Genomic DNA, 23,165 nt, shown 5'->3' on the forward strand with positions numbered 1-23,165 from the left:
AAGAAGGAAAGAAAGAAGGAAAGAAAGGGAAAGAAAGAAGGAAAGAAGGAAGGAAAGAAAGGGAAGGAAAGAAGGAAGGAAAGAAAGGGAAGGAAAGAAAGGGAAGGAAAGAAGGAAAGAAAGGGAAGGAAAGAAGGAAAGAAAGAAGGAAAGAAAGGGAAGGAAAGAAGGAAAGAAAGGGAAGCAAAGAAAGGGAAGCAAAGAAAGGGAGGGAAGGAAAGAAAGAGAGGGAAGGAAAGAAAGAGAGGGAAGGAAAGAAAGAGAGGGAAGGAAAGAAAGAGAGGGAAGGAAAGAAAGAGAGGGAAGGAGAGAGAAGGAAAGAAAGAAAGAAAGAAAGAGAGAAGGAGAGAAAGAGAGGGAAGGAGAGAGAAGGAAAGAAAGAGAGAAGGAGAGAAAGAGAGGGAAGGAGAGAGAAGGAAAGAAAGAAAGAGAGAAGGAGAGAAAGAAAGAGAGGGAAGGAGAGAGAGGGAAGGAGAAAGAAAGAAAGGGAAGGAGAGAGAAGGAAAGAAAGAAAGAAAGAGAGGGATGGAGGGACAGCAGGCCCAGATCCTACACCACAATGGCAATATATGTATTCCAGAAAGTTTATCAATCAACAGATAAAGATACTCCAATATCTGGTGTTAGCGCTTCAATCATCCCGGCACCATGGTTGTTATGGTGTCAGGATGATTAAAGCGCATTATTTCTATTATTACATTGTAATATAAAATAGTTCATAACTCACCATAATGCAGAATCAGTGGGAGCCGCGAGTGTGTCACCTGCCACGTCCCTCCTTACATCAGGTGCCCCTAGTAGAGTCCCTCCTTACATCAGGTGCCCCCAGTAGAGTCCCTCCTTACATCAGGGGCCCCCAGTTACCAGTGGCATCACTAGGGTTGGTGTCACCCGGTGCGGAAAAACATGGCATTACCCCCCTCCCCCCATAGTCCTCCCTCAGTATAGACCCTCCTCCATCAGTACAGACCCCCCCCAGGACAATTGTCCCCCCCCAGGAGTACAGACCCCCCCCCCCATTCATGCACCTGGGCGTGCTCAGACTGTCACTGACTTTCCGGGCAGCACGATGTGATAGGAGGCAGCCAGTGAGAGAGACAGCTGTGTCTCAGTCTGACAGGGATAGCGCGGTGCCGGGACCCAGGACTCTCCATCGGGCCTCGGCGCCGCTCAGGACTCTCTGTGCTCGTCTCCGTGCCTTTTACAGAACCAGGAGGCGGAGCCTGGGTGGCAAGAAAGTGGCCAATAGAAATGGAGCTCCATTTTTCTATTGTAATTGCTTTCATTGCCACCCGGGCTCCGCCTCTTGGTTCTTCCTTAACTGGTCTTCTGTAAAATGGTGACGGAAACAGAAATGACCAGTGCCGTGGACCTCTAGTGGCGGCAAGGAAAAAAAAAAAGAGTTGGCAAGTACAGTATGCATTCCTCATCCTCCCCGGCCCCACTCGGCTGCGAGCCCCATAGCGCCCACGTGGGTCACTATGGCGGTAGTTCTGTCACTGGCAGAGAGAAATCCTGTGTTTGCAAACACACAGAGCTGTGCTGTGATTGGCCACAGCTGATCAGCAGGTATACAGCCTAAATGCATTTCTCAAGCGCTACCATGAAAGCCTGGGGGATGCCCTGAACCTGCAAGTGGAGCATCTATATGATGTATACAGTCTATTACAGGATGAGGTGTCTCCGATGTATCCCTGGTGCCGCCCTGACATGCGCTCCTGCAGCCGGTGTGTTGCTCATGGTATGCATGTGCAGTAGGGTCTATTACTGCAATATCTGGCTGGCACATGCACAGTGTAGTCCCCAACATTTTTGTTTGGCCGGCGCATGCACTGTACTATGATTAGATTTCTAATCGCAATATTGCATGTGCAGGGCTGCTGCTAGAGGGGTTAGCGCATGCCCTCCTGGATGAGGCCCAGGCCCCATAAGTTCAATGGGTACCAGACCAGCATTAGTGGGCGGAATTACTGAGACCAATCCCCCCGTGGCCCACCCTGTGTTTACAACGTTTTAGTTGGCGATTGAACAGGAAGCCTCTGTACAGAGTGCTTCCCGTTCATTCACCCTGTAGCTGAGACTGCAGAGAAAGGATTGAGGAATCTGTGTCCACAATCTTTCTCTGTCTTATAAACGAAATGTCGGGTGTCTATTTTAGACCCCTGCTATTTCACCAAAGACACACACACACACACACACACCTGATAAAAAAAGTGAAATATTAAAAAACTTAAATTGTAAAAAATAAATAAAACATAATTAAGGTCTCATTCTCACAGGTATTCTGGTTGCATAAATGAGTGGTTTGTTCATGTGGTTGGAGCTGCCTGTTAGGCTTGGTTCACTGATCCTGTCAGCTAGGTTCTACAGGGCCCAGGCCCCATTAGTTCAACAGGGGGGTCCAGACCAGCAGGAGTGGGAGAAATTACTGGAACCAATCCCCCTGCGGCCCTCCCTGTGTTTTACAATGCTTCCGTTTGTGGATGAACAGGGAGTCTCTGTACAGAGTGCTTCCTGTTCCTTCACCCTGCAGCTGAGGCTGCAGAGGAAGGATTGAGGAATCTGAGTCCTCAATCTTTCTCTGTCTCAAAAAACAAGACATTGGGTGTCTGTTTAGACCTCTGATATGTCACCAAAGCTCACACACACACACACACACATCTGATAAAATGTAAACATTTAAAAAAACTAAAATTGGAAAAAAATTATAAAAAAATTAAAAAACATAGTTAAAGGTTCATTCTCACAGGTATTCTGGTTGCACGAATGAGTGGCTTGTTCATGTGGTTGGAGCTGCTTGTTAGGTTTGGTTCATTGTTCCTGTCAGCTAGGCTGTACGGGACCCAGGCCCCATTAGTTCAACAGGGGGTCCCAGACCACCCAGCAGGAGTGGGCGCAATTGTTGGAACCAATCCCCCTGTGGCCCTCCTTGTGTTTACTATGCTTCAGTTTGTGAATGAACAAGGAGCCTCTGTACAGAGTGCTTCTTGTTCATTCACCCTGCAGCTGAGGCTGCAGAGAAAGAATCGAGGAATCGGAGTCCTCAATCTCTTTCTGTCTCCAACGAGACCTTGGGTGTTTGTTTAGACCCCTGATATTTCACCGGGGGCCCCATGATTTCTAACAGCAGCCCTGTGCACATGTGCCAGGCTGACACAATACCAGTGACCCCCTACTGAGCAAGTGCAGGGTGTACACAGGGTGAGCGTCTGCCATGCATAGGATGAGCTGCCGAGTAAATAGAAAAAAAGGAAGGGCATTGAAAAATTAAGAAATTTGTGTGGAGCTCGATGTACAAAGCAATTTTAGGGTTTACAAAAGTTGATGTATAATAGTGCTCTGCATTAACAATGATACAATATTTCTCCATATACTCAAGTGTTATAATCCTATATTTGTCTGTTTTCCCTTAAGGAACAACCTTTAGACTTCAAATCGATCCGTGACAAATTTAAAGACCCCGGCTGCTCAAACACCCTACCGGCCAACCTTTCTCGGCCAACGAACATATCCAATGTGCGCTCTAACCCAGCTCTTTTAGGGGTCATCTGCGCTTTAGAGAACAAACCTAAGTCTGTACCACCACTGATCGCCAGAAAACCTGACGTGGCAGCAAAGCCAAGTCCGGGAGTGCTTCAGAATACATCCTCTGGGAACAAGTCACAACAAAATATGCGGCTAAGTATGGGATTTAAACAGACCCTCAATATTACAGACCCCCCACAGTCCAGTGGGGAAGGGATGTGTTCACGAAGTCCACAATCGTATAGACAGTCCTGTTCAGCATCATCGATTGCAAACTTTCATTCAAGTCTGGACACCAACCAATCTAACAACCAGGAATGCTATGAGGTTATTGATGACTCTTTTAAAACTCCAACCTCCGGCAAACCTCAAGTTCCCCTAAAACCTCAGATCTCAAATGTTTCAAACAAAAGGTCTTCCCAAGCACTGGAGACCAATCATTCCGACAACCAAGATTGCTACGAAGTTATTGATGACTCCATGAGGGCAAAAGCAACACAACCACGTCCATTCTTGGCTCATTTATCTCAAGCTTTACCCTTTTCAAAGAAAACATCTGCTCCAGTGAAGGAGATCCCCCAGTTGGATTCACAAGATTGCTACGAAGTTGTTAACGACACCCTGAGAACACCTTCAACTTCTTTTACTTCCATGTCTTCTTTTGCTGGGCCAGAGATGAGCCAGCCTGATGGCCAAGAGTGCTATGAAGTAGTGGATTCCACTTTTCATACCCAGGCAGAACGTCTGCCTCCCATCGGTGGAAATCCTCAACTTCAAGACCCCTTTCCATGCCCAGTGCCTCCCCATAGTCCAGAAATGTATGAGATTGTTGCGCAAGACCCCTATGAAGCCATCGATAACGGCAGTCTAGACATACTTATAGCACCTCCATCACCCTTTAATGATCCAAAATCTCAAAGTAACTCTCCATCCATGAACACTATGCCTAAACCCTTAAGGTCCGTTGAACCCAAACGTAAAATCTCTTCATCTGATCAAAGTCCAAATAAAGAGGAAAAGTCGCCCAAAGAGAAAAGGTCACCCAAACCACCTGGTAGGTATTCCTCCCTGTGTGGTGTTTTTTTTTTTTTTTTTTTTTTTTTTTTTTAAAGAGGAGATGGGAGGTAGTGGTATGGAGAGAGCAGAATTGCAGCGGGTGGGGTCACCTTTATGCTATGCTACCATATTGCATAGCATTGATGGTGAAATCCCAAAAGTAGCCATTGACCCTCCTCATTGACTCCAATGCCTTTTGAAAAAAGGGATAATCTCCCTATTTTAGATAAATTAATGTAATGCAAATTCTCAATTTTGCTCATCCCTACTGAAATGGCTTCCCACTAAACAGTGTTCTTTCTGGTTTTCTGATGGAGTGGGGAAGGATCAGAACTCTGACTGTTTTTTCTGCCTGCATGCCCCCAACACTTACAGGTGGACTAGACTTCCTACATCCAAATTTGCTCCACCTCCTGGGTTCTGCTCTGCTGGCCCCCATGGATGCACGGGGGGCTCTGCTGGCCCCCATGGATGCACGGGGGGCTCTGCTGGCCCCCATGGATGCACGGGGGGCTCTGCTGGCCCCCATGGATGCACGGGGGGCTCTGCTGGCCCCCATGGATGCACGGGGGGCTCTGCTGGCCCCCATGGATGCACGGGGAGCTCTGCTGGCCCCCATGGATGCACGGGGGCCTCTGCTGGCAAACAACATGGATGGACGGGGGACTCTGCTGGCCCCCATGGATGCATGGGGGACTCTGCCGGCCCCCATGGATGTACAGGGGGGCTCTGCCAGCAAACATGGATGTATGGGGGACTCTGCTGGCCCCCATGGATGTACGGGGGGCTCTGCTGGCCCCCATGGATGTACGGGGGGCTCTGCTGGCCCCCATGGATGTACGGGGGGCTCTGCTGGCCCCCATGGATGTACGGGGGGCCTCTGCTGGCCCCCATGGATGTATAGGGGGGCCTCTGCTGGCCCCCATGGATGTACTGGGGGCCTCTGCTGGCACGCATGGATGTACTGGGGACTCTGCTGGCCCCCATGGATGTATGGGGGGGCTCTGCTGGCAAACATGGATGTATGAGGGGAATCTGCTGGCACCCATGAATATACAGGGGGGGGGCTCTGCTGGCACCCATGGATCATGGTGGATGTACAAGGGGGGGGGTCCGCTGGCACCCCTAGATGACTAGGGGGGCTCTGTTGGCACTCCTGGATGTACGGGGGGGGGGGTCTCTGCTGGGCATACATGGATTTAATTGGAAATTTTGCTAGGAACGCATGGATGTAAAAGGGGACTCATTTTGGCACAACACAATATAAAACAGTTTGTTTGTTTTTTTGTTAAAAATAAATGTGAAAAGTTTGGAGACCCCCGATTTAGAACAATAAAAATAGGCATCAGTAAAACAGAGCAAAGAAATCCCAAATACACTTGAGCCCATCAGTGCCCCCCCCTTGCATCCGTTTTCTCTTACAGGCCCTAAAGCTACCCTTACTATGGACTCCCCCCTTACACTGCACTCACCCTTTACATCAGTTGGCTGGATACATTCTTGCAGCGGGCCGTAGTTGGGAGACCCCTAGTTTAGTCCTGAATGGTAAGCATGATATCAGCTCTGCAAAAAACGTTGCTCTTAATATGGTCTATATGGGTAGGAGGCCTCATGTCTGCACTTTATATCTGTCCATATTGCATTGCAGTGTGGTTTTAAAGATGGCGGGTCCTCCCCCTTAGCAGTCAGTGTGTTAATAGTTCCGAATAAGACCTAAATCTCTGGCAAGGAGATGGCACTAAAGTTGTTCAGCATTGCTATACATGTATATCTAGTTGGAAGTCTAATATTTGCTCATTGTCAGGATGTAAGACTGAACTGTTGGCTTTCTTGTAGATGCGAAAAGCAAACCAAAGTTGAATATTCCTGGAGATAAGACACCGAGGAAGAAACCTTTGCCTTCCATCGAATCCCTTGGACTGCCTCCACCCAAAGAGCCCAGACCCCCACAGGTGGTCCTCACTCGCTTTCAATCCGCAGCTCCACCATGTAATGCAGTGCAGCTGACCCCTACAGGTGAGTAGGGGGATGATTTGGGTTTTATGTTACCAAATAAAAGGGTTGTTTTAGTTCAATTAAAACGCCATATAACCATCACTCTACATCAGCTAAATACATTCCAGGTGCATCAAAAACACAGTGTGCAAAGTCTCACAGTTTTTCTTTCTAAAACAGCCACAACCCAAGTAAAAAGCCTGTTCCCTACCAGCATGCTGCAGAGCGGGACTTTGTGTGACTACAGTGGTCTCTTTGCAGAGATCCAACATGCCCCCTGCTAGATCAGACCTATAGCTCTCCAGTAGGGATGAGCTTCGTGTTCAAATCGAACCCATGTTCGCCCGTTCGCCGAATTGCGAACGATATGGGCCGTTTGCGCCAAATTCGTGTTTGGCTCACATCCTTAACTTGGTGGTGCAGCGGTTCTTGGGCAGGTACCCGGGCTTACAGGATGTCCTGAGGCAGGCCAGGAAAGTCTGTGTGCATTTCCGCCGGTCATATAATGCCAGTGCTCGGCTGGCAGAATCTGTGACATACCCACCAAGTGGAACTCAACGTTGGCCATGCTGCAGCGGCTGCACAGGCAGCAGAGGGCCATCAATGAGTACCTGTGTGACTATGGCACCAGGACAGGGTCAGGGGAGCTTGTTTTTTTTTTTTTCCCCATGCCAGGGGGCCATGATCAGGGATGCATGCACTGTCCTGTCACCATTTGAGGAGGCCACGAGGATGGTGAGCAGTGACAGTGTATGCATCAGTGACACTGCCCCCCTTGTTCACCAGTTGGAGCACACGCTGCGTGGAATAATGGACAGGGCACTTGAGGCAGAACAGAGGCAGGAAGAGGAGGACTTCCTTAGCTCTCAAGGCCCCCTTTATCCAGACAGTGTTCCTGCGTGCCCGCCGATCACACAGGAAGAGGAGGAGGAGGAAGAGGAGGAGGAGGATTGTGTCAGTATGGAGGTGGAGCCTGGCACTCAGCATCAGCAGCAGTCTTTAAGGGATCATTTACAGTCCCAAGAAACACATGGACTTGTACGTGGCTGGGAGGAGGTGGCCGCGGATCATGTCGTCCTTAGTGACCCAGAAGACTCTGGAACGAATGCCTCAGCAAACCTACGCTGCATGGCCTCCCTGATCCTGCAAAGCCTGCGGAAGGATCCTCGTATTCGTGGTATCAAGGAGAAGGAACAATACTGGCTGGCAACCCTCCTTGATCCACGTTACAAGGGTAAGGTTGCGGACCTTATCTTGCCGTCGCAGAGGGAGCAGAAGATGAAACATCTTTGGGAGGCCTTGCAGAAAGGTCTGTGCAACGCGTTCCCAGAGACTGGGAGGTTACAAACTCCTGTTTCTGGACAACATGTTGCTGAGGCTTCGGTCAGTCAAAGAAGGAGCGGTGGAGAAGGTGGCCGTCTGACCGATGCATTCAGACAATTTTTTTAGTCCGCAGCCCCAAGGTATGATCGGTTCCAGCAACCATCGCCAGCGTCTGTTTTACATGGTGCAGGAATACCTAGGGGCAAGATCTGACTTGGACACCTTACCCAACGAAAATCCTCTGGGTTACTGGGTCTTGAGGATGGATCACTGGCCAGAGCTTGCACAGTATGCAATTGAGCTACTGGCCTGTCCTGCATCCAGCGTTCTTTCGGAACGCACATTCAGTGTTGCTGGAGGCTTTGTAACCGATCACAGGGTGCGTCTGTCCACCGACTCGGTCGATCGACTGACCTTCATAAAAATGAATCAGTCTTGGATTACCACCAGCTACCAAGCACCTGATGCTGATGTAACCAAATACATTTTTTTAAAATGTCAGATCCCTTCAAAGACTGCCTATGCTGATGCTGAGTGACTATCCTGTTATACTGAGTAAGTATCCTCTTCCTCCTCAATGATCATGATGATAGCTTGTAAGAACATTTTTGGTTCTGGGCGCCGCCAGTCCCGCCACCAGTGCCTAAGGACCAATTTTTCAGCCCCTGTTTAACAAGGGCGTGTAATTACAATTTTTGATGCAATTCTTTGCAGAAGGGATAGTTCCTGCGTTCCAACTAGAGTATCTGTGAGGGGTTGCAGTGTTGTGGCACCACCACCAAAGGCCCAATTTTTCTGCCCCTGTTCAACAGGGGCATGTAATTACAATTCTTGATCTAATATTTCACAGCAGTGCCCTGTGAGGGCTTACAGTGTTGTGGCCACAACAACACCTAAGGCCCAAATTTCTGCTGAGTATATAGGGCAGGCTCCTACTTTCAAACATCCAACTTACAAACGACTCCTACTTGCAAACGGAAGGAGACAACAGGAAGTGAGATGAAATCTACCCCAGGAAGGGACATTCTCTCCTGTAAGAGTTAATATGGGAAAAAATTGTCTCCTTTCCACTGATGCTTTATCCTTGTTTCACAAAAAAACCCAAATTTTCAAAAAGCATTTGTCATTGGGACAAAAAGTGAGGTGAAATCTTTTGAAGAGGAGCACAGACAGCAAAACAAATGTCACAGGGGTGATAACCCTTCCCTATGTTTTCCAAAAAGCTTAAAATAGATTTTTTGGCTGGAGCTAAACACGTTAAAAATGTACCAGTTCAAAATTACAAACAGATTCTACTTAACAACAAACCTACAGTCCCTGTCTTGTTTGCACCGCCTGTATACTGCTGTTCAGAGTATATAGGGCCTGGGGGCCCCACACCTTTCCTTTTTTAATTTAAGTACGGGGTTCCCCTTAATATCCATACAAGATCCAAAGGGCCTGGTAATGGACTGGGGGGTACCCATGCCGTTTGTCTCACTGATTTTCATCCATATTGCCAGGACCCGACATTACATTAAAGCCACAAGCAGTTTTAAATGACTTTTTTTCCTATAAAAAATGACATTTTGTGCAAGGACTGTTCTAAGCACGGGAAACATGCGCCACTTTACAGGCATACTATAGACACCCCCAGGTACGATATTTAAAGGAATATTTCACTTTTTTTTTTTTTTTTTTTTTTTTAACTTTAAGCATCATTTAAAATCACTGCTCCCGAAAAAACGGCCGTTTTTAAAAGTTTTTTTTGCATTGATACAAGTCCCCTGGGTAGGACCCGGGTCCCCAAACCCTTTTTAGGACAATACCATGCAAATTAGCCTTTAAAATGAGCACTTTTGATTTCGAACGTTCGAGTCCCATAGACGTCAATGGGGTTCTAACGTTCGTGCGAATTTTCGGTCCGTTCGCAGGTTCTGGTGCGAACCGAACCGGGGGGTGTTCGGCTCATCCCTACTCTCCAGTTAGCAAAGTGCATGATCCATGCTGATTTGGAGAGCTCTGTCTCTGACTTGACAAGGGGTATATCAGACCTCTGCAGAGAGACCCGAGTTAAAAGGCTGTTCCCTGCCAGGATGCTGCAGAGTGGGACCCTGTGTAGAAGCAGTGGCCTCTTTGCAGAGATCCAACACGCCCCCTGCTAGGTCAGACCTGATCATGCTCTTTGCAGATTGGAGAGCTCTGGCTCTGACTCAACAAGGAGTATGTTGGACCTCTACAGAAAGACCACTGTTTCCACAGAGATTAAAACCTTGTTCACAAGCTGTAAAAGCAGGCAGTTGATCCACGATTTTACACCTCCGACCGACCATCCTAGATTGTGCAATGTTGGCTGGGGGGGCTAGCACATACTCCCACTAGGGATGCACCAATATATATATATTTATTTTTTTTTTAGTACCGTTCCCTTTTTTTTTTTTTTTTTCTTAGTACTCGCCAATCCCAATTACCGATACCTACCACAACTGTTTTGTTTAGAATTCAGCTGTCAGTAATAGTACAAAGCATTTAAAAGTTATTTACAAACGATTTTTTTTTTTTTGCCCTTTTTTTTCAATGTGAAATGTGTAAATATATGTTAAAGGTGTAAAAATATTACCGAACAGAGCAAAATGGAAAAGTTTTAATTATTAATAGTTTTTATAAAATTGAAGTGAATAAAAAATCAGCAAGAAAATAATAATTTAAACAGAGGAGAATAAGGAGTTAATAATGCTGATTACAGTAAATTAAGGGTTAATAACAGATTAAAGAGGAACTGCACACATAATTTGTAATACAAACATCTTTGCCACTCTGAAGCTTCCCTCCCAACCACTTTGCATATTATTTTATACATACTGTGATTCTGTACTTGCCAGATATGCTGCAGAAATCTCCCTCCACTGAGTCTGTATGCAGCCATTTTAACTGTGGGCAGCTGAAGCTGCTGCCTGTTCACTTCCTGGATTTAAACAGACACACACCTGCAGCTCTCATTGGCCCTCTTATGACTCATCTCCCCCTCCCCCCCTCCCTTCCTGGCAAACTCAATCACAAGAGAGAGAGCTGTGCACGATGTCTAGGCTAATGACCAGGCAATAAACAGGAAGTGGTCTGTATAAGGGATTTACTAGCAGGAAATAAAAGTTTTACTATTCAAAGTTAAAACGACAAGGACAGAAGATTTAATAGATGGAAAGATGAAAAAATGACTGAAGGTCCACTTTAAACAGAGGAACATTTAATAACAAAGCAAATTATTATTTTTTTTAACTTGACAGTTCACCCCTTTTGATCTGTAGATGAAAAAACAGAAAGATACAAAAAGAAACAATGTCTCTTTTTATCTTTCTGTTTCAGTGGCTAAGTAATGTTGTTAATAAACATTGCCAGCTGCTTTTTTATTTTTTATTTTTACAGCTCCAATTGACTTAATTTTTCACTTCAGCTGTCAACAGGGGAACCCCGCTGACAGCTGAATGAGTCATCGGTTGTTTAGGATGTGGCTCCTGTTCAACAGCCTTGTTGGTATTTTTTCACTCAATCAGTGCTGCAGGCTATAATATTCCTGGTCTGAAAGAGGCAAAAAAAAAAGGGGGGGCCAGAAGGAGTCCAACATATAGGTCCTTAATTAGGTTTCAGCAGTGCTGGTGGATGTAAAGCCTGACAGCATATCGGTGTATATCCAGGATTTTGGTAAAAGAATATGCCCCGGGAGACAGCAATCCACTGCACACAAAGGACCTCGGTACTCCTCTCAGTCCGGATGCAAGTAATGGGAGGAGTTGTGCAAATATCAGAATGCCTTGATGAAGTGTCAGCCCGCCCATTAGGGGCGCCTGAGCGCCGCCCCCCCCTATCCACGGCCGCCACCCCCATGCTCTATCTACTGGCCCCTATTTTGACAGCACACCGCCACCCCCTATTCATGTGTCCGGTCTCTTTCAGGACGCCGGGGTGTTTTTTTTTTTTTTTAAGCACCTGATTAGAGCCAGAGGCTCTCATAGGATTCAAGATAGGGTGGGCTCGGGGCACAGAGCATTGAGCCAGGAGCCCACCCAGGTGTTACAACAGCAAATGAATATTCGCTATTGAAACACTGATCCTCAATCCAGCCAATCAGAAGCAGGTCTGAGACCCGTTTTCCAACTGGCCGAAAAGAGAAGAGTCCCAATTGGCCGCGGAGAAGGAGGGAGGAAACGGAAGCCGCAGCGATGCACGTGGAGAGCAGGGGAAGGGAAAGCCGCTGCTGCAGAGCAAAGGAAGCCACCAGTGAAGCCCGGGAGAAGCGCCGTCCACCGCAGATGAAGTAAGTGCACCAGGGGGGGAGTTACTGTTTGCCACCCCCCCCCTAAAAAAAATTACCACCGGCCGCTGCTGCCTTGATGGGCAGATGTCATTCTGGAGGAGTGGGCATTCCTAGGCAGGATTCACTTGCATGCAGGCCACCCTATGTAATGCCCGCATTACTTGATACGGGGTGTCCATGATTGACAGAACTGAGATCCAGTGAATGAAAGGGTTGAGCCAGGGACAGTCAGACTGGGGAGGGAAGAGATAGATGATGCTGGACATCCTCCATCCAGGAAATAAGACTGGGCTCTATTTGACTTGCTGCAGCTTCTTATGCACATTGTGAGAAGCTCACAGTGTGCAGTGAAATTGGTAAGCAATGTCAGTCCAGGAGGAACAGATACAACATCAGAACATCAATTTGAGACACTTCTGGGTTCATTCAGAATCCCTCTGGAACAAGACGTACCAGAAAGAAATTAAATTGTTCTGTGAAGTGCATTTGGCAGATCACCCCCCCCCCCCCCCCCCCCCAAGGACATCTCAATCCCTTAATATCCCGACCAGTAAATAGAAGACAAACACAGCTTTGTGTTCTGTCCACCATTCGGACGGCGATGTTGTGACTGTAAACTCAGCACTGCGATATCCACACAAAGCCGGGATTGTCACTCCCCACATTCATCCATGAAGACGTTTCCTCTGAGATTGTGATGGCTGCTATGTGCTCCCTATCCTGCGGGGGGCGTGTTGGATCATTGGGACAGTTTTATTCCTTTTTTCCCCATCAGGTGTCATTATACTTTTATGTAATATAAGATAAATGCAGCACCCAAATATGAATGTGTATAAATACCACTAAAATTCATAACAAGTGTACAAAAAGTAATAAAATCCATCCAAATGAAAATCTTAAATAAATGAATATAAAATGGAAATGGGGAAACGACAACCTAGTGAAGCAATCTCAGATGAATAATAATCAAAATTCATCGATGTAAAAATACATCAGTATAAGATCTCGCACTTTTGTGTAATGTATAAAAATATTCAAAAAAAAAAAGACAATCAGTAATAGCAATAGAAAAAAATAATAATAAATTATAATTTTTTTTTTTCTTTTTTGCTTTTGCACATGAAGTATATTTGGATACAATGTTTAGATAGAGAGATAGATATATAGATAGCGAGAGAGAAGGAGAGAGAGAGATAGAGAGAGAGATATATAGATGATTTTGCACATTGGGACCTTGCACTGATTTATTTTTATATTAATTAATTTTGATTATTATTTATTTAAGAGCGTTTCCTAGGTATCATTAGTGTGGGATGTGCACTAAATTGGCAGCAGCTTTTTACTTTTTATACTTTTTCTATTTGCTAATACTGATTCTGATCCTGATTCTGTCTTTTTTTTTTTTTTTTTACACATACCCGTAATTAGCGCGGGGCTTTATTTCTTTTGTTCACTTTTTTAAAATTTTTTAATGAACACCATTTCATGTGTAGAAATTAATTTCTGAATGGATACAGTATCTCACAAAAGTGAGTACACCCCTCACATTTCTGTAAATATTTTCTTCTATCTTTTCATGTGACAACACTGAAGAAATGACACTTTGCTACAATGTAAAGTAGTGAGTGTACAGCTTGTATAACAGTGTAAATTTGCTGTCCCCTCAAAATAACTCAACACACAGCCATTAATGTCTAAACCGCTGGCAACAAAAGTCAGTACACCCCTAAGTGAAAATGTCCAAATTGGGCCCAAATTGTCAATATTTTGTGTGGCCACCATTATTTTCCAGCACTGCCTTAACCCTCTTGGGCATGGAGATCACCAGAGCTTCACAGGTTGTCACTGGAGTCCTCTTCCACTCCTCCATGATGACATCACAGAGCTGGTGGATGTTAGAGACCTTGCACTCTTCCACCTTCCGTTTGAGGATGTCCCACAGATGATCAATAGGGTTTAGGTCTGGAGACAGGCTTGGTCAGTCCATCACCTTTACGGTTACCCTTGGAGGTGTGTTTGGGGTGGTTATCATGTTGGAATACTGCCCTGCGGCCCAGTCTCCGAAGGGAGGGGATCATGCTCTGCTTCAGTATGTCACAGTACATGTTGGCATTCATGGTTCCCTCAATGATCTGTAGCTCCCCAGTGCCGGTAGCACTCATGGAGCCCCAGACCATGACACTCCCACCACCATGCTTGACTGTAGGCAGTGGCGGCCCGTATTCATGCATTCGGCCCCTTTCGGGTCACCGGGCTCATGAATTGCAGCGGCCAGGTTTTTTTTTTTTTTTTTTTCCCGAAGCACCTGATTAGAGCCATAGGCTCTAATAGGCTTCAAAATCAGGTGTGAAAATATATACTAAATATATACACTCACACTAATGGTGTATCAAACAACAAAAAATAAAAATTCAAAATGCAGCTGCTATAGACAAAGTGCTAATCCACTTGAAAAACATATAAATATAAATATAGCGCTCGCAAACACAATAAGTGAAATTATGTTGACCAAAAAGGAAACAAAGTCCAAATACCATAAGTGAAAATAAAGTCCAAATAAAGTGACTAAAGGTGCTCCAATCCAAAGTGAAGGAAATGTAAGGTGCTTCAGAAAAATTCAGGTGTGCAACACCCCCTCATGTATCCCCGCTCACCAGATCAGAACGACCACCAGCTTTTCAGTCTGGTGGGTCATTTAAAGCTTGGTAAAGAAATCCTGGGATGACGGATATATATATATATATATATATATATATATATATATATATATATATATATATATATATATATTTTGTGTGTCTTCAGGTCCATAATTCCTTTATGGAGTTTCTCAGCCAGAAACCTGTACCCAGAAGTAAAAACAGAAGGGAACTGATAGTGAAGTACCATTAAAAAAAGGTTTTATTGTAAAAGGGAGTGGTTACTTACAACAAGTAAGATAAAGTGCCCTAGGCACTGTGGTATCATGTGAGGTGGGGACGCCACAAGATGATTTGTGTTGGGGAATTTGGGAGGCAGCAGGGGGTAAAAATTACTCTAGGGGGGTGCTTTTGGGGGGGGTTATTTTGTGCTATTTGGGATGTTTGGGGATTTGTCATCGCACCTGTAAGGTGTGAACCTAGCCGAAAATGTTCCTTTAGCAATTGTTATGGTGAAAAATACAATTTGGTCAGGGAATATAGGGAGCAAGCTGCACCCTTGGAGTGGGGTGCTGAGGAACTACAAGGGCCAGCACTACCCATCCCCAATAGAGTGCCCATGTAGACGTCAATACACTCTCTATGTCATTGTTTGTTTTTGCTTTGTCACTTTGAAGATCATTATGTGAAACATCCCAAGTGCCCCGAGTAAAAGAGCTGACACTGTTTTTTATTAAAGTAGAACACGAGACGCATACCTCACCCCCATCGCCATATGACTTCCATTGTGAGCGGAGTGCACAATACAATGCAGCGCTCCCCTGACCCGCCTCAGTTAAAGTGGGCCGTACAAGAATTTTATCTGCTCAAATTCCTGACCTGCGACAATATACAGCGAAAGGTGTGTTTTTTTTTGTTGTTGTTTTTTTTTTTTTTTTTTTTTTTTTTTTCCTTTAGAAAAGCTCCACCTTCTATTATTACAAGCTAGGCAAGAAATGTGACATACCTGACACACTAAACACCCAGCACTTCACTACAGGGCAAAGTTACTTTTGAAGAGGAACTGCAGTCTGCTCACATAATTTGTAATAAAAACATCTTTGCCATTCTGAAGCTTCCCTCCAACGACTTTGCATATTTTATTTTATCTATATTTGGTATATTTTATATATTGTGATTCTGTACTTGCCAAATATGCTGCAGAAATGTCCCTCCACCGAGTCTGGCTGCAGCCATTATAACTGTGGGCAGCTGAAGCTGCTGCCTGTTCACTTCCTGGGTTTACACAGACACACAGAGGCACACCTCCACCTCTGCAGCTCTCATTGGCCCTCTTATGACTCGCCCCCCCCTCCCTTCCTGGCAAACTCTCACGAGAGTCAGAGAGGGAGAGCTGTGCATGATGTCATGAGCCTAGGCTAATGACCAGACAAGAAACAGGAAGTCGGCTGTATAAGGGATTTACTGGCAGGAAAAAAAAAATGGTCAACTGTCCAAAGTTAAAACGAGGGCAGAAGATTTAATAGATGGAAAGTTGAAAAAATTACTGAAGGTCCAATTTAACAATGAAATTAAACAAATAATAATGTCCAGAAAAGAAACTGACTGTAAGATTTTCTGAATCTCCTTTCTGGTCTTTTGGTAAATTTTTCCTCATTTCCTGTCCCAGAGATACAATATGTGAGAGAAATTCCCTTTTTTGGACCATATTCACTAGAGTAAGTGTCCTCTATTGAAAAGGAAAATTGAAGTTCACATCTCTCACAATTGCTCCACTTCTGGTGACAACTTTAAAATGTTTGAACTGTTTTTTGTAAAGGCTTTAAAAGCGTCATCCTATGGAGAATTGTGGTTTCTTGGTGACCTAGACCATGGGACGTAGTACAGAAAAAAAGCAAGTGGTGTAGTGGCCAAGTGCTCATTTTCATCGTGGGGTCCCAAATCCATAGTAGTATAATAAGGGGGGGGGGGGGGGGGGTAGGTGCTTGACACTGTGGGTTCTCTCTGCCTTCCCAGCCCCTGACCAGACAAGGTGGCACAGTCAAATCAGGAGGCACTGGGCACCTAGGGTTCCACCATTAGGGAATTACTCTAGTTCCATCTTACCCAGTGGGTGCCCTGGGAGGATCCTTGGGAACTCCATAATACTAGCAGCTCTATGCAAACCGCCATCGTAGCCATAAGGCCAAATTAAACTGTGGAGCACCCCTACTGGACATGGCCAAGAACAGATACTACACTTGATCTTCACCAGAAGGCCTATGTATCACAGGAGTGCAGTTTGTTCTGCACTCCTGTGATCCGTTTTCAGCTGACCGTAAGCCGAAGCCTGCTTTCGGCAGACTAGTGCCGGCTCAAGGTCATCCAGCGCCCAGGGCAAAGATGCCAAACCGCGCCCCCCTGCTGCCCTTGGAGTTGGGGTCAGGGCATCCTCATCCCTGCAGTAAACCATTGTGCCCAGGGCTACTGTACTGCCCCTCCTCCCCTTGTCCCGGCATCTTGCCAAAAAAGTTCCCCCGGCGGATAAGGACCCCCCTGTACTGCGCATACGCAGTGCTTGTGCAGTACGAAGCTTGCCAAAAAAGTTGCCCCGGCGGAGAGCAGCCGAAAATAGCCGAACATACACAGCTGAGTTAGCTGTACACCGCGCCTGCGCAATGAACACCATGAGCCTGCGCAATGAACACTACATTCTAACAGACGCTCCCGATGCTCGTGCAAACAGCTCTGCCCTTTAATTTAATATTTGACCTCTTCTGTAGCATCCGCCCCTTACCACCATATGACAGTAATACACCCGCCCCTTGCAGAGTAGCACGAGCATCGGGAGCGTGCGGCATCGTCGGGCACAATGTCCTGCTCATTGCGCAGGCGCCGCCTACAGCTGACTACCAGCTGTTCAGCTTTGGAGACTTTCGGCGGCTCCCTTGTTCGTACTGCACAAGCGCTGCACCTGCGCAGTACAGGAGGGTCATTATACGCCATGGGGAACTTTCTGGGCAGAGCACCGGCCCTGCGGCAGACATTACAGACATTACAGAACCAGGGCATGCTCTGAAAAGATCCAGACCTTATGGCCCAGAAAGCTGAAACGACAGCTGGCTCAGCCTCTCCCAGCCACTCCCACAGCCCAGCGCTGGAGGGGAGAGCAGAGAGCCAGTGACTGACAGACCTAACCTTTACTATAAACCCCTAACACTAATTTCACCCCCCCCACACAGAATTTCTACAGTGCCTGTGGAAGACCCGACTGGGACAGCGACTTTTAGAGGGGACTGCAGGGTGGCCTCTTGCCTGTTCTCTATGGGCCCTGGCTTTTGAGGGGGCTCTATTCTTGGGAGGTTTGTGCCTGGAGGGAGTATTTCCCCCCCCCTCTCTGAAAAACACAATCTGGGAACCTAGGACCTGGATACAGATTTGGGGCCTCTGTGCCCAAACCAGCAATGACTGCTTCACCCCCCCCCCCCCAGACTCAGAATTGATGTTAATATAATCAGCTAGAAATAGTATTTATCAGCGTATAACACGCACAGGTGTAAAAAATGCACATTAAAGCGGAGTTCCACCCAAAAGTGGAACTTCCTCTCATCAGATTCCTCCCCCCCTCCAGTGTCACAGTTGGCACCTTTCAGGGGGGAGGGGGGTGCAGATACCTGTCTAAGACAGGTATCTGCACCCACTTCCGGGAATAGACTCCCATGGGAGTCACGCCCCCTCCCGCACTCCCCCGCTGTCTCCTGGGAAAGACACAGGTCCCAGGAGATAGCGGGGACCATTGAGAAAGCGCAGCGCGACTCGCGCATGCGCAGTAGGGAATCGGGAAGTGAAGCCGCAACGCTTCACTTCCTGATTTCCTCACTGAGAATGGCGGCGGCAGCACCCGAGGACCGAGGGACGGTTCTGTCTCGGGTGCCGACATCGCTGGACCCCGGGACAGGTGAGTGACCTTATTTTAAAAGTCAGCAGCTGCAGTATTTGCAGCTGCTGACATCTAAAAAAAATTTTTTTTCGTGGGACTCCCGCTTTAATTTTAAGAGGGAAGTTTCAGGAAAAAAAACTTTAATTTTAAATAAGGAGCTTTGAAGCAAAATAAGGGTCAGTGCCCATCTGCAGCCTCACCATTGCCATCAATGCAGCCTGATCGATGCCCATCTGCAGCCTAGAGGGGACAGGGAGGGGGGCGGGACGAGCGCCGACAGATTACATACAGTGAGGATCTCCTAATATAGACAGAACAGTGGTCCAATGGTGGCCCAGGAGACAGGACTTCCTATTACAGAGGCCACCAAGTAAACAGGAGATTCTCACTGTATGTAATCTGACGGCGCTCGTCCCACCCCCCTCCCTGTCCCCTCCGAGGCAGCTAAAATTGAAGTATTGGCGTATAACACGCACGCGCTATTTGCACCTGATTTTCAGGGTGAAAAAGTGAGTGTTATACGCCAATAAATGTGGTAAATGTGGCCTGTCACAACCATAATAAAACGCTGACATGCCTCCATCCCTAAATGTTGCATAAAGAAGAAGAAATTAGGTGGGACTTTGCATGAGGCATGTCAATGTATATAATACTGTATATAATGATACATCTATCTGTATTGATGTTAACATCTCAATCCCATAAGGTAATCCATGATTGTAGAAAAGATAATGTATCAATATCAATCCTACTCATATATGGTACAATATTATCATAAAAGATTGATGCCGCGTACACACGGTCGGACTTTTCGTCTACAAAAGTCCGGACGCCGACGGACAAAATACGGCTGACAATCCGATCGTGTGTGGGCTTCCCCGGACTTTCAGCGGACTTTTCCAGCCGCAAATCTGACAGACTTTAGATTTGGAACATGTTTCAAATCTTTATGTCGTAACTCCGCCGGACCCAGAAATCCGCTCGTCTGTGTGCTAGTCTGACGGACAAAAACCCACGCTAGGCCAGCTATTGGCTACTGGCTATCAACTTCCTTGTTTTAGTCCGGTGTACGTCATCACGTACGAATCCGTCGGACTTTGGTGTGATCGTATGTAGGCAAGTCCGTTCGTTAGAAAGTCTGCCGCAAGTCCGCCAAAAGTCCGTCGAAAGTCTGTCGGACGGGCTGTCGGACTTTTGTAGCCGAAAAGTCCGACCGTGTGTACGCGGCATGACATAACAAATATGATATAGCATATTTAATACAAGATATATTCTCTGTTTTTTGTATGAATTATTTAAGTAAAATTAACATGATACATGTACAGGTAACAGACAATGATATTGTTAAAAATTCATAATTTGGGGCGAGCATGTCTCAGCACTCCTATTTGGAAACTTAACGTATTTCATGGCGTTATAGCCAATCATCAGGAGTAAAATGCACGGTATATGCTGAAAAGTCAGATAGATATCCATTAAAATATAATGCCCTCTAAAAAGGATAATATAATATAATCTATTTATTAAGGTGTCTTTCTCTCATTGTATAATTCCCCATTGTGTGCCTCCTAGGTGTGAATTCCTGTTGGTAATTGAGTCACCTATTGTTTCTGTCTGTCTGCCTGCTAGTATTGTGTCCACTTCACCTTGTTACCAAACTATTGTGGGATGTTCTGTTAGCGTACTGTTTAATTAGCTTACTGTTTGTTAGCCGTTCATTAGATGTACTGACATTACTGTTTACAGTTTGCATTGTTTAGGATACTGTGATCAAGCTCTTACTTGATTTTGTGTGGTATAAGTACTGTGTGAATTTACAATAAAGTCGGTTCCAGTTTGCACCTAAGTTAGTGTCTAGTTTTTGGGTGCAATGCTCAGCTATAATAACTGGTTCCTCGTTCCAGAGTGGAGGAAGCTGTATCTTGATGGAAGCACCTAGGCTGGGTGCTAGGTGATCCATCACAGTGCCCGATACAGACACCAGCTCTACTGTGATTTTTTTTTTTTTTTATAAATGGGCCCCTTTTGTGGAAAATATATTTTCTTCCTGTAGATCTCCAAATGTTTAGAGATTTTGGTTTGTCTGTATGACCTACATATATAATATATATATATTTTTTTTTCCTTTCAACAGTGACTGAGACAGAATATGAGCTCCCTGCCCCCAGGTACGGTATGTGGAATATCTGGTATATGACAAAATGCACCTACTTCTGTCATGTGCCACCGCTAAATGTCCAAATGAATTCACGTGCACCCGGCCTGCGGACATTTTAACCCCTTCTCCAGACAGTCCTCAAATATGTGGCCTCAACTTGAAGGGGTTGTACCAGAGTGATGCCTGCAGCTGCATACCGTTTTTTTTCTTGGGAGAACAACTGATGAAGCCGCTAGGCTGTTATCCCAAGCAGCAGGAGGGGACATCTCCCCCCCCTCCCCCTCCCGCCGCCTTCTGCGGCTCACCCGTCCCACAGCGAGGCCCAAACGACCAGCCGGCACATCTGCCGACTGGCTGGAAACCCGAACGAAGCCGGAATTGGCTTTGATCGGGTCTCGGATCTAGTAACCCGGAGGCAATGTCATGACATCACTTCAGTTTTACAGAAGACTTAAAGGTGCCACATTTTTAAAAAATGACAGCATTCAAAACAGCCAGACTTGACGTTTTAGAATGCTTTTAAGTGCAAAAGAAAGATTTGGAGTCTTGTAATGTAAAGGGGTCCGGGGGGGGGGGGGCTGTGTAATGTAAAGGGGGCCAGAGGTGCGGGGTCTTGTAATGTAAAGGCGGCCAGAGGTGCGGGGTCTTGTAATGTAAAGGCGGCCAGAGGTGCAGGGGCTGTGTAATGTAAAGGGGGCCAGAGGTGCAGGGGCTGTGTAATGTTATCTTCAATAATTAGCAGATGAATGCGGCCCTCCATCCATTTACATACATTGACTCCGGCCCTTAAGTGGAAAAAGGTTGCTGACCCCTGCCATACATCATCCCAACTGCCCTCTACACGTAGAAGGATTTAAAGTTATTGTATTTTTTTAATTTTTTTTTAAATAACAAACAGGTTATACCTGGTACATTTCCTCTTCCCTGGGTGCCCCCATTGACAGACACAGCGCGGCTTATCCCCCCCCCCCCCCCCCCCCATCCTTACTGGCTGTAATTGTCAGCAGCAGTAGCGAATGGCTTCCACTGCTTTCTCCATGTCCAGGGAGTATGGAGAAAGCCAATGCTCTCATGCACATCGATAGATCGAGATGGGGCTCAGGTAAGTATAATGTGGGGCTGGGGGAGTGCTATACACAGAATGGTGTGTTTTTGTTTATTTTTAACCTTTTTTAAGGGCCCTTTCACACTGATTCACTTTTGATGTGCTTTGGATGCATTCCCATTGATTTGCAATGGAAGGTGCCCTTTTGGTGCAATTTTGAAAAACTGCACCGCACCCGCCATCTTAAGCTGTTTTTTTTTTTTTTTTTTTTTTTATATAGGATTTAATGGGATTCAATCAGCTTCCTGAAAAATTAACAGCACCCGGCCTCACTACTTGTCTCAAGGGTCCTCAGTCCTGATGCAAGTAGTGGGCTGACTCTTGACAGGAGTTATGCAAATATCAAAATGCCTCGATGGGTGGGTGTCAGTCTGGAGGATTGGGCTTCCTCCCTTTTTATGCAGTCTGCCCTAGGTAGCTCCCACATGTGATGCTGAGCCTCCATGATTAAAAGAACTGAAATCCTATTGATAAAAGTGGCGGGGCCAAGGACAGTCAGGCTGCGGAGGAAAGAACTAGATGATGCTGGATGTCCTTCAGCCAGGAAATGAGGCGGACTTTATCTGATTTGCTGCAGCTTCTAATGCACATTGTGAGAAGCTCACAGTGTGAAGTGAGATCAGAGCAAGCAATTTCACTACAGGTGCAACTGCAAGATTGAAGGGAAAGCCAGAGTTTAGCTTCAGTTGGGGCCCCAGGAAGTAAATAAAACAAACAAATAAAAAAAGAGCTCTGCATGCAGTGCTCACCTTCCCTCTGGCACTGTTCCCCACGATCATTTCTTTCCACCTCCCCAGAGGTCCTTCGTCTTTTGTGTTGCCAGAAACATGCTTCACAGAAGACTGAGGACATCCTTTAAGTGCATGGTGTCATAGCCCCGCCCCCGAGGGGGGATCCCTGTGGCATTCCTGTACTCGCATGCAGAGCAGAGAACAATGACGTCGTCACATCAGCTCCACTCTCTACAGTTGAGGACTGCCCATCGCCAGAGAGCAGCCTTAGAGTTGGAGGACCCTGTGTGTCACATATTTGACCTGAAGTCCTCTCCAAAAGGCGAGTATAAAGCATAAAGACTGCAGGGGACCTCGGGGGCGGAGCCTAGAAATGGGCTTAAGACCTTCATTTTGTCTTCCTTAATGTCTTGAATGCATTTG

At 46.2% G+C, this 23,165-nt stretch overlaps 1 protein-coding gene across 1 annotated transcript in view; it reads left to right on the forward strand.

Annotated features, from left to right (window-relative positions):
- Positions 1-23,165, forward strand: part of FYB2 (FYN binding protein 2) — a 95,362-nt gene that overhangs the window by 21,781 nt on the left and 50,416 nt on the right. Inside the window, exons 2-4 of the mRNA XM_073593883.1 lie at positions 3,415-4,579; positions 6,418-6,597; positions 20,883-20,916. Coding sequence (XP_073449984.1) covers positions 3,415-4,579; positions 6,418-6,597; positions 20,883-20,916 — 1,379 coding nt within the window. The remainder of the gene's footprint in view (positions 1-3,414; positions 4,580-6,417; positions 6,598-20,882; positions 20,917-23,165) is intronic.

This window comes from Aquarana catesbeiana, linkage group LG07 (genome assembly GCF_042186555.1).
Source record: "Aquarana catesbeiana isolate 2022-GZ linkage group LG07, ASM4218655v1, whole genome shotgun sequence".
In the NCBI taxonomy this organism is placed as follows: Eukaryota; Metazoa; Chordata; class Amphibia; order Anura; family Ranidae; genus Aquarana; species Aquarana catesbeiana.